We start from the raw sequence: 13,205 nt of genomic DNA on the forward strand, positions 1-13,205 counted from the left end.
GAAAAACTTTACAACCTTCCCTTGGGGATATCAGACATACTCTGTGGAAACTGCCTTCCAGCAAGGAGTTTCAGGAAAGGCCCAAGAAGGAAAAGCAGTGTGAGATGCTTTAATTTTAGAATACCTTCTGTTTCAGTGGTTCCAACAGAAAAGAAATATGAAATATTTTTCTTTCTCATAAGAAGTACATCACTCTTAAAATTCTTACAAAATCAACTGAGGCAAATTAGGGGTTTCAAAGCTAGTTATTTTATAAGTTGTTAGGACTAAATTTGCATTTAAATTACTCTGTGCAGCTACCTTGAGATTTTTCCCTGGAATGTTTATGGCTCTTTCTTTCACTAATACTTAAAAAATACAATTTCATAACCAGTATATTACTACATCTAGTTGTTAAGAAGAAGAACTTCATTTCATAAAATAGAAACATTCAAAGTGGTTTTGGTCAATGAATCACTCAGAATATTTGAATTCTTCATTTTGAATACTTAATAGTGAAGTTAATCTGACACCAAATCAACTGTCCATTTTTATAACAGAATTAGGTTATTAATAGCTCTATCAGAGGAAATAACTTGTGCTCCCAGGTATTCTGCCCACAGGAGCAAAGATTGTCCAGAACTTCCAACTCGCCCCCACCCCCTGCCCCAGAATAGTTTACATATATTTGTAAAAATACAGCAGATTTCTTTTCAATAGATAAATCTTAAGTATTATTTCAGTAACTTGCTCTTATATATTCAGAAATATAGATATCAGAAAAATATTAAATGTGCAAAATGCTCTTTTCATATTTACATTTAAAAAATACACTGTAATAATAGCTTTACACTTGTCAAAAAGCCATTGGGAGAAACAAGACTTCCATGTCAGAAAATCTGGTCAGATGAGAGCATTTGCTGGTGGAATTGTAAACACACTTTTTAAAATTCTGAACGTTTTCTCAGTTCTTTTCAACTAAGACACTCTCGAACACATCAAGTCCTGCTTTGAAGTAAACCTGAGCAGAATTAATGCTGTTCAACACCTCTGATAGGGCTTCTTGAAGGGTCTCATTTGATGCAAGTGGCTTGCAGTGCTCCCAAGCCTCCACAAGTGTTGAAAATTGGCTTTTCTTCTCATCAAGGTGGTACAGGATGTTTCTGAAAATAAATACAGAATGTATAAACATTGCATGCACAATGCCATCTTTGTGTCAAACACCATATGGATATTTCTAAAAATCAGTGATGTTTTCAGAAATGAAGAAGAAATTATAAAAATACAATATCACTATTTTTCAATCCCTAAAGTTTTAATGGATTTAGATTTTGATTACCAGTAGTTTCCCATCCTGATGAGGAAAAGAGAGAGAGCGAATCATACATTATGCGCCTCCTGATAGGAATAGATAGCACCATCCCTGAACTAGATTAAAGTAGTTTTGGTAAAATAAATTGAATCTGGATCATATGTAGTTTCTAAATCCAGTTACTAATATGTACAAAACACAGACAAATACGTTAAATGATACCAGGTGTGTCCTCAGAAAAATACCAACTGTGGAAAACTTTATAAGACCAATGATTCAGTTTATTCAACAAAGAAATTACAATTTTAAAAAAAGATGAAAAAAAACCTGTGTAAATATAGTTTCTCAGTCTTGCCGTACTGATAGCTAGGGCAGGATAATTTTTTCTTATAGTCCATCCTGTGCACTGTAAGATTTCTGCACATCCCTGGCCTCCACTCACCAGGCAGCGGTCATGCCCTCCTTCAAGTAACCTAACAGGACAACATTAAGAACCACTGTATTATACCTAGAATTATCGACCAGTCATGAAGAATAAAGTTTATTGGGCCTTTATTCAAACAAACCATTTAAAATATGAAAACTAGTGGAAAATCAAATACTGATTATTAGTATATATTAAGAATTTGTTAACGTTTTAGGTATGATAACGGTATCATCAATATTTTTTCAAACAATTCTTACCTTCCAGAAATACAATGACATCTGCGAGTAAAACGTTAATATCTAGATTTTGCTTCAAAATATTTCAAAGGAGGATGAGCAAGTGGAGTTAGAGACGGTGAAGCTGGAACACAACTGGCCATTCCCTGTAATTATTGACTTTTTACACTAGACTCTCTTTCTTTGGTGTATGTTGACACATAGAGATCCATCTTCTTACAAGTTTGGGGCATGTAACACGGTGACGCCCTGTAACTAAGCCTATTGCTGAGAAGGAGAAGTTAGTCTGGGAAAGTCTCAGACCACCTTTCTCATTTATACAAAGAGATGCATTTTGGCAGAAAGCTATGCATTATTGCAAATCCCAACCACAAATGGTTGAAATTCTATGCTCTGACAAATGAAGCATATATGCAAATAGTTGGAATACATTTACCTAACCATCATAGCAGAAATGTAAGATCTAGTGATAACAGATGATAGGTAGCTACTAGGAAAAGTCAGAAAAGGCCCATCATGGAGAATATTTGAACTGTATTTTAAAAGGATGATGAGAGTTAGTAGTTCTTGGTTTCCTACTAGTTACCAGGACAGGAAAGGATCCAGAAGAGGTAAAGACAACGTCCTGCGTGGTAGAAACTATGAAACAGATGATGTTCTCAGTGAAATTAATATCTGCATTTCTGTATGACCAGGGGATAGGGCCAGGGTGGGGAGCTCCAGAAGAGATGGGAAAGCAAGTCATGGCCGTATCATACAGGGCCTGGTGAACCAAGGTAAGGAGAGTAGGCTTCTTATTACAGGCATATGAAACTGGTGAAAAGTTCTAAGCAAGAGAGAGAAGCAATTTGATTTTGTTTTGAAATAATCACTTTGGTTGTAATATAAAGCCTGGAGAACAGAAGACCACTTGTTAAGATGTACACTGAAAAGTCTTATGCTACACGGAGATGGCAGGGTATGAGAAGATGAAGTGAGGGCCACAGCCCAAAGTGTAATTAATTTATACTTTTCCTAGCTCTAACCTTGACTCTGCAGACTTCTAGATCACTGTTTCCTATGGAACATCTCACCACGACTGCTCTGCAGAGATTAATGTGCAGTGAAATCTGCTGGATGGCTCAGCCCAGACCCTGCAAGTCCCCCAGTTCTCCTTACAGATTCAATTGGTCTCTGAAACCCACATCTCCACCTTGCCTGCGTCTTCCTGTTGTGGTCCCTGATCTGGCTGCTTTGCGTTTCATGGTTGAGAATATGTTACTTCTTCATCAAGTCTAATTCACTGCTTTCAGTGTAGAAGGTCTTCAGTCATGGTGATTTAATTTACTTAAATTTTTGTTAGATTTAGTTCACTGCTGTGAACTTAGTAGATCCTCAGTATTATTGGCATAAGTTGCATGAATTCATTTTGAATCAATTTATCATTGCATCAAACTGTAAGCTCTAACTAATTTCAGAACAGTAGATTTTCTGTCTTTAGAGAGAAATTTCAGTTGACAATGAACACATGGTAAGTGGCAGTGGGAAGAGAAGATCCTTGAATGAAGAGATGATTTCAGTAATTTTTTTCAAAACAGGTCATTTGAACGAGAACTAGACCTAATTCAACATCCTTGCTCTTTGTGCCTGCAAGTAAACTTGGCCTTGTATTAAATAGAGCAGTAAAAGAAAGATATTTCCTAGATCAGTGTTTTTCCACTTTTTTTTTTTTATCTCAGGGCACACTTGAACCTATGATTAAGCTTCTGTGACCTACTTAAATCATGTTGATCAAAAAAGGAGTAAAAAATATATACTTACTATGGTGTGGACTTCTTTTGAAAATAATTTAATTAATGATCTTTAAAAATTTTTGTGGCATACCTAAGATCCTTACATGGCACACTAATGTGCTACCATAAACTGGCTGAAAATCACTGCCCTAGATTCTAAATATTACTGTATTCAGGTATAAACTTTGTACAATGAAAAATATATTTTCTAGCAATGGGAGAAGAAAACAATACCACCTCCCAAATGGAGCAGCAAGTGGGTTGTGAGTGATGCCCTGGCATGAGTCTCTTAGTGCCTAGGAGATCTGTAGCCCATAAAAGCACAAAAAGAATAGGATCCAATCACCCGAGGTGTTGGGGACAACTCCACCTGCCTCATAACCACACCTGCTGGCTTGACCCCTGTTTTGGTCATCCGGCCTGAGTAATGCGCAGTCTACATCCATACACATACTTACACACAACTGCTCCAGGCTTCAGTTCCAGATAAATAACATGTCAATCTTGTAATAAAGTACATGTTCAATAAGTACAAAATTCATTCATTACTAGGTACCAAAAATGTCAGTCTACTTTACTCAGAGAATCTTAGCTCTACAGTGGAGCAATCTTTAGAGATTGTCCTTTTGCAATGCCCACAGAATTCATAAGATTATATTTTTCAGAAGAAGCCTTTCAACCATGCAAAAGTAATCACACAAGCAATTATTTATGTATGTACATATACCTACGTATCTAAGTATTTTTATGTATAAAAGTTTTAAAGATGTTTTGACATCAAAATAACTTAAACAAAATAGAGAGAATTAATAAAATATCTTATGAAAATTTCCCTAAATATTAGTTTTATTTCACAAAAATAAGATATCATTAACAGCAGGGAAAAGAAAAGAAACCAAGTAATACAGAGAAAACTTGATCTGACTATAGAATTATCCACACTGGAGACGGAACTGGGGAGAATAGATTCTCATGTTTTCTTTTTTTTTTTTTTTTTTTTTTTTGAACAGAGCCTCAAGCTGTCCCCCTGGGTAGAGTGCTATGGCATTACAGCTCACAGCAACCTCCAACTCCTGGGCTCAAGCGAGTCTCCTGCCTCTGCCTCCCAAGTAGCTGGGACCACAGGCGCCCGCCACAACGCCCGGCTATTTTTTTTTGGTTGCAGCCGTCATTGTTGTTTGGCAGGTCCGGGCTGGGGATTCGAACCTGCCACCTTAGGTGTACGTGGCTGGCGCCTTAGCCGGTTGAGCTATAGGCGCCGAGCCGATTCTCATGTTTTCGTGTGGTCTCTTAGGAGCCAGAACCTACACAAAAGTTTGTTTTTTCATGGTAAAGTAAGATTTCTCAATTGCCATTCAGGGAAGAGTGAATTTTAGTATCAGATTATATATCAAATACATTTATATTCATAAATAACTAAAAAAACACATATGCACTTATACAAATATATATACATGTATATATACAATGAAGAAAAATGTGTTAAAAATAAAATTATTTTGAAGCTAAAACATTAAATATATTTTAATTATTCATTTATTTAAAAGGTACTTTTTTATAGACAAGTTATACTGTTTTACCAATAGGAACAACTAATAGTATAAGAAAAAAACATTTTTATGATATATGCATTTATAGTTTTGAATCTCTTCCCTTTATCAGTTTCATAATTATGAATTTTTATATGGCAAATATATTTCCAGAATTTAAGGATGAAATAGACGTTCTCAAGAGCTATACTGAATATTTCCATCCCTTCAGGTTATAATGCTCAGCATGATGACAAACAAAAATATCATGAGCATTGTTACCAAAAACTACCTCTCACATGAGCAGTACCAGTGTAATTAATATACTGCAGAGAGCTCGTTTAATTACTCTCAGGCTATTACAGTGACTTTTGCAAAATCCCCTGGCATGAAGTACATTCCGACATATACATTCTATGCTTATTAGATGTTAAATATTAATATTCAATTTAATGATAAGATGATATTAATAAAACATGCCTCATAAAGGTTACAGATTAATCCTTGGGTGGCAATTCATTTAAGCATGAGCAGTCTCCAATATATTTATGTAAAATTTTCTCCATAAGTACTATAAAATATCTAGAGAGGTAATGTGAAAGAATAAAAATACATCCTAAAGAGAACACTCAGGTCTAAAGCACAAAAAATACAATGATTACTATTTCTTTAAACTGAAAAGCCAGGCCTCTATTTCTTACAGACGGGCACAGTGGAGTCTGCAGGCACTTGCTTCTCCTAACCAGTAAGCGACACAGTACCATGCTTTTATAATGACCGTAAACAAGCCATGTGCACAGAAATGGAATTTTTTTTTTTTTTTTTTTTTTTGGTTTGTGAAGTTCTACAAGGAGCTAAACACATTTTCCATATGCTCCATGATTTAAGTAGTAGGCTTATGGCAAGCTATTATAGAAGATAAATACTCATATCCATTTCTACTAAAATTGGATACAAATCAGATAAAACTACAGATATGGAGATTCTAGTTGAATGCAAGCGAGTAGGATTCTTTTATCATAATATAAGGGAAAATCTTCATTTTGGGTAGCTGCTAATGTAACTTAAGCTAGCTGATCTTCATTATAATAGTAGAGATACATTTTTTCACCTTGGTAAATGCATTAACTTAAAAACAAATTGAGGATAACAAACAAATCTTTAAATTTTCATGTGAAAGATTATGTCTCCTACTGAATTTTAGAAGTAGCTCATCTTTTCCAATTTCTCTCTTGTGTACTGAAAACCACTTAGCATCCTGCTTACATAAAATAAATTTCTGTATTTGGAACATTTTCTGAAAAAGTAGCATGACATTATTTTACTTTTAATATTAAATAGAAGACTACAGTCATTTTTTTACATTTTTTTACTATTTTCATATAGTTCTTTGTTCTAGGAACTTACATATTTAGCCATTAACCCCGAGTATCCCAGGATCATCTCTGGAGAGCAAAAACTATAATTGTACCATTTTTAATATGCAGATGTTTCTTCCCTTTGAAATATTTCATTGCTTTGGATGGAAGCTTCTAAGTGAACAGCTCTTTGAATTCCCATGAGGTGTCACCAAAATTGAATGTTAGTCAAAGGGAGCTAAGCGATTTCAACAACATATTCTGTATCAGAGTTCAAATGTGACTATCCTTCTCAATTATGGACCCATATCTTTCAGAATAGGGAAGATGGAAAATTGATCAATAGTCAAAAGGCTAAGTTTGGCAAGAAGGAACGTGAGAAAATTCATTTGAATAGTTTCCATGCCAAGAGTCTGTCTTTTACAACCAGACGGTGTTATATTCCTTAGGGAGCCATTTCTATTCTTACATACACCTGCTTTAGTCCAATTTAGAAAAGACTCCCTGCCGAAAGAATAGACTGGGTTAGCATAGCTCTAATTCAATAAATCACCATCCTACTTGCATACACACAACATGTATCTTAGTATGGCATGTAAAGACATCAGGCCTAATTAAAATATTATTTAATTGAAATCATTTTAGTGGCGATCATGTTTAAAATAACACTAATTCCACTCTCATGCCTATCTTCCTCCATCTGTAACAATTTGGATCTTATAAATGTAATTCATATGGTTTTCCTGACCCACACACAACACAAAGAGACCACTGAAAGGAAAGTGTAATATATTATTGATGACACTAATGAAATTACAACACACATCATTCATTTTAATGGGTCTGTTTCAATGACACATCACAGTGACCAGGAAAGAGCAGTGCCAAATTCAGAAACCTAATTAATAACTCCTGGCAGTATCAGTGAAGGAGATGAAGCATCTTTGCTCAACTGACAAATCTTCTGCACTCAACTAAAGCAAAAGAAAACTGAGAAAAAAAAAAAAAGTACTTTGAAACAAAAGCATCTAAAATCTTCATGAGTCATTTCCATGTGTGTGAATTAACAAATTGATGATGGAAATGATGACTCTCTTTCAAATGTTCCTTATAGTCATAAATGAGCACAGGATGCCACCCATTGTAAATCTGAATTAATATTCATTATACTGTCTATTGAAAAACTCCTAAATGAAATCATACTAAATAATAACTCATGTCTTTCAAAACTGACTGGGTACAAATGCTGAATGCAGAGAGAAATTGAGAATCCAGCTCAATTTCTTACAATTGTTATTAATTCTTTTAGGGATTATACTCACTGCATTCTACAGTTAACAGTGGGTTACGGTATTTATATCTGCATTGACAGATATATGCTTTGGGTTTGACTGCCCTTAAATGACTAGCTAAATCTGGAAGACACTGCTAGTAAATTGTACCAAACATTCCTCATGAGGTATATATTACAAAGTTAGGATATTTGTATTGATTTATTAAAAGTTTTTAAATCTGTTTACAGAGTGGAAGGTGAGATTTTTTTGCATCACACATAAAACACAGTTAAACATTTTTATGGACTAAATGTTTATGCTCCCCCAAATCCTTTATGTTATAACCCTAACCATCAAATGACAGTATTTAAAAGTGGGGAGTTTGGGGGGTAATTAAATTTAGATGTGCTCATGTCCCCAGGATTATAAGAAAAGGAGGAAATGCTACAGCTTCCCCTCTCCACCATATGTAGACACTGCAAGACGGCAGCCATTTGCAAGTCAGGAATTGTCCTCACCAGAACCCAACCCGGGTTGGCACCCTGACCTTGGACTTCTCAGTCCCGAGAACAGTGAGAAGTAAATGTTTGTTGTTTAATTTACCCTGTCTATGGTATTATTTTAGGTAGCTTGACCTAAGAAAATCATCACAACATGGATACCTTGCTAAGGGATAGCCAAAGTAAAGGCCTAAAATGATTCTGCTTTTTCTTCTTTTTATTATGATTAATTATATAATAGAGCAGAGAACTATAGGGAGAATAAACAATTGTGTTTTCTGCAGTTACTGTGGAGAATTCTCAGTCCACTTAACTGCATTGTTTGTCAAAAGACCTTTCTCTAGTAAGAAGATACTTTTTTAAATATTCAAGGAAACTCCCTCTCCACTACACAGTGCTTTATTATTTACCAACAAAGAAAACTTATATTTCTGCATTTAAAACCATTTTACTAATCCAAAGAGAGCCAGTAATCAGACAAAGGTTAAAATAGTCCTCAGTGCCTTCCAGAATGTGAGGGAAGATGGAGAAAAAAAAGTTGACTACTTTTTTTTCACACTCATTTAATTGGTTTCTTGTTTTTATTTGTATTTCATCACTGCAATTTTCTTTCTGTCTTACCGCTAACTGCATGTATAAACTAAAATCCAATATTTAGATAAGTCTACTTTTCTTTCTTTACTTACTAAGTACTCATTATCTCTTAGCATTTCAGCCTCGACTCATTAGGTAGGGCCTGTCACCCTTCAAGGACAATTTTATTTGAATGTCCTACAGGCTCTTGACAATTAACATAAGAATGCATTTCCTTTAATCTACACTCCAAATATTTGCCTTTGCCCTTCCTCCATTGTCATTTAGTTAGCCCCATTGCCTTTGGTAAACAGTAGTGCTCAGGCTACTCCACCAAACAAAAAAGGTGACTCAGCTTTTTTTTTTTTTATTATTTCATTTGTTTTCTAATTCCAGTAATGAGAAGGATGGCAAATATTTCTTTTGAAAGTTCATTCTAAAGGAAAAGTTTATAATTTAAACTGTTTCTATTTAAGCAAAGTGAGTGAGAGCTCTTAATAAACATCTAAAATGAGTAAGTCACTGTGCTAGGATCTCAGGGATAGGGAAAAAGTCTATGTTGGAAACCAAGTGGATAATGAATAAATTAGTTTTAACACATTTAAACTATTGTATGCTATGAAGTTATTTAATTTTATATTTTATACATTTTTAATTTTATTCTATGTATATATTAGACTGCTAGAAAATACTGGTTTTTTCTGTATAAATGTTTTTGTACATCTTATCTCTGTCATCTATTCTTTATAGTTGTGTAGTTCAAAATCTATAAATATTCTATACAGTGTTCACTGTAGGCCTTATTGTTTGAGAAAAAACTCTGGGGACAGTTTCTGATGGTAACAATTTAACTTGGGTCATCTGATTGCATTTGTCATAATATTGCTTCAGATAACACAATCCTAATCAAACATAAGACAACTCATTAATCAATGGATTATTTCAGAGATATGCATATGACAATATCTTGGCAGTTACATTCGAAGGCAGATTTTGTGCTGACTTCTAAGAACAGTACTTCCTTCAATTTCTGAAAGAATCAGAAAAAGTTAATCCTGTTTCTCCTTTTGAATAGTATGAGTTATGAATATGAAATCTGTAAAATCAGTATCTTTTCTTCCCACCTGGAGGAAAATCAGCCTTGAGATGAACCTGATACCATGGAAGGTAGAGCTGAAAGATGGAAAGAGACTTTGATAATATGATTACAGTGCTGCATCAAACCAACCTAGAGTCTGCTTTTCTTTGTCATTTTCAATTGTGAGTCAAGCTACTTCATCCATTAAGCCAATGTGAGTAGGATTTTATATTACTTTCAATCACATGTATCCAGACATGAAACACAATTAATTAGTATAGTTATTAAAAACACAAACATTTTTAATAATGATAGATATGATTTTATTTTTGGACTAAAGAACTTAGATAATTCATTTAGTTGACTTTTAAAAATGACTTTCTTGGCATCATAAATTCATAATTTCTATTGAATAGCAAGTATATTATTTAAGATAATAGGAACATTTCAGAATCAAAAGAACATTGTAATATTTGCTAAATTTTAGCTAGAACTAAGTGCAAAGTAGAGCAATTGACCTACCAAAGATGTGAATTTTGATCACAAAGGTTTAAGGTATTCAATGGAGAACTGCTGTTTTAATGTAAAATTATAAAAAATGAGTAAGATGACATTTAATATTGTAAATAATTATTACAGAAGTTAACACAATAAATATTCATTTTGAAAATGTGACAAAAAATGTTTTAAAGGAGCTCTCTGTTAGTTTTTCTTAGCTGAATAAGTTTGCCCATAATTCATTGGTATATCATCATTTGTAACTGCTTTTGCTAGCATAAAGAAATGAAAATGCCATGGTTTTAATCTGTAAACAAATTCATGCATAAACAACTTACTATACAAAATTTTTTTTTAAAAAGTAAAATCATCTGATTTTGAAGGATCATTAATTTTCTCAAAGTGTAAGTACTAGATAGGCAAATTTGTAATGACTATGTTGAAGTTAATGGTAAAAAAAAAAAAGAAATCAAGATTATGAGTAAATAGAAATGTCAGGTTTTTTGCTTTGGGAAATCTAAAAGGAGAGTCATTCATTCACATGCTTAGCCATGAGTCCTCAGATGATTGATGAGGGTCCTCAGGTACCCCATGCAGAGCCAGGTGTGTAGTTGGCTATACCAGGTAGAAATGAATCATGTCTAACTTAAGAATTGTATATATATAACATATATACATACATACATACATACATATAAAATACACATACATAAATACATTATATATAATATTTATACATTATATACGTATAAATGTACATAAGTGTGTATATATCAATGTACACACTGTATTCATAGTATTCATAGTTTCTGTCAACTATGTAGTAGTTTATAGAAGAGATAGCAGACATCAGAAATCAGCCAGTAAGCAAGGGAAGCTGGATATCAGAGTGCTGGCAGGACACCTTTATAAGATTAGCCCATCTAGGACTTTTCTTTTATTAGATCATAACTGTGTATATACTGAAATTATGGGGTACAGTGTGCCGACTCTATATACAATCTAGAATGTTCACATCAAACTGGTCAACATATCATTCACCTCAGTGTTGTGTTTAGACATTTATACTCTACTTTTAATATATTTGACATGTTGTGTTTAGACATTTATACTCTACTTTTAATATATTTGACATGTCCACTTGCAACATACACAGTAGATGAGATTCCACCGATTATCCTCCTTCCACCCCCACCCCTTCTCTCCTTTCTGGGCTATAATTGTGTTTTATCTTTTCTATGAAAGCGTGGGTGGTTATATATTGATTTCATAATAGTATTGAGGACATTGAGTATTTTTTTTCCATTCTTGAGATACTTTACTAAGAAAAATAGGACATTGTTATAGGAGAACCCACAGCTGGGTTATAGGAGAACCCCATGACAGTTTTGCGATCTCTCCACATTTGCTCTGCCACTGACAGAGACTTGATTCACTGTCTTGAACTGTCCTGACATCTTGCTTTCACCTTTTTCAGATTTAATGTCTTGGAAGGGAGTCATCCTATTGGCTAAGCTTAGAGCACATGCTTGGACCCTAGCTCAAGTATAAAATATCTGGACCCGTTCACTCTACCATGAGAAAAGAGATTCTGATACCAGGCACTGAAAATTAATCTTAAAACAGCAATATCCACTACACTGGAAATGGGAGAGAAAGAGCATTTCAACAGCCCCCTTTTAAATTATTCTCTAGCTTGCTCTCCTAGTGCATAGCACTTTTATACCATCATATTAACCGTCAGTAACTTCCCTCTAATACTCTAGGAATTATATAACATGTATAAGAATAATTTGAGGAACTTTTAAAGCTGTTTAAGAGTCAGATGCAATGGATCTGAGATGCCTCCGATGAGTCGGCCTTTTCCCCACTTCCTGACTCAAACCTAATGGGTGACCCCCACATGCAATTCCTCCAGTGAGTTTACAGTTACCAAGCAGGCTTATCTTGTTCTGAAACCAGTTTCTTTTAGTAACCTTTGTAATTAAGCAGAAAAATTGCATGATTTAATTAGCATTACCTAAATGAGAACATATTAATTGTGGAAGAAAAGTTATTACTGTGAAAATGAATCTGAATGCTTTGGAAAGACTCACAAAGATTAACTGATAACATGAAAGAGTGGTTGAATTATATGTGGAGAGATAACTGAAAAGATTATTAGCAAGGGGAAGGAGGAGTAAGTGACAGGGTAGAAAAAATACTGTACTCAGATTGTTCTAAAAATCTTTTTGGTGTGCTTCAAGGAGAAATTGAAACTGGAAATCTTAGATGATTCATCATATATGTGGTTTAAACAAGAAAGTAAACCTAGAATTCCACTTCCCTTAACAATATTCAAAGAAAATTCCTTTGTCCTATATCAAAAGATTGGTGATGAATATTTCAGTTAAAATTAAAATAAACTATTTTTCAGTCATATGAACTCATTCTGCACATGTCGTATAAAAGGGTATTTATCTTTCAGGCAATATTTAGTCAAAGCTTTACTCCTAAAAACTGAGAAGGCAATAGGTGTCATCCTGAACGTCAACTCTCACGCACTAATGGTAGTTGCTTGAAGTGCCAGGTGGGCAATAGATGTGGGTTTTGTTAGGGCCCCACAAAAGAGGTTTGTGTTACTCAGGGTACTATTTACAGATCCTTGTTTCACTTAAGATGATCTAGCC

General features: G+C 34.2%; 1 protein-coding gene across 1 annotated transcript in view; it reads right to left on the reverse strand.

The window, feature by feature from the left end:
• Nucleotides 1-834: 834 nt before the first annotated feature.
• The window catches only part of NAALADL2 (N-acetylated alpha-linked acidic dipeptidase like 2), a 979,797-nt gene continuing 967,426 nt past the window's right edge, over nt 835-13,205 (reverse strand). Inside the window, exon 14 of the mRNA XM_003794285.3 lies at nt 835-1,142. Within this exon, the coding sequence (XP_003794333.2) occupies nt 944-1,142 (199 nt within the window). The 3' untranslated portion in view covers nt 835-943. The remainder of the gene's footprint in view (nt 1,143-13,205) is intronic.

Source organism: Otolemur garnettii, unplaced genomic scaffold, assembly GCF_000181295.1.
Source record: "Otolemur garnettii isolate 467f Iridium unplaced genomic scaffold, OtoGar3 scaffold00078, whole genome shotgun sequence".
NCBI lineage: Eukaryota > Metazoa > Chordata > Mammalia > Primates > Galagidae > Otolemur > Otolemur garnettii.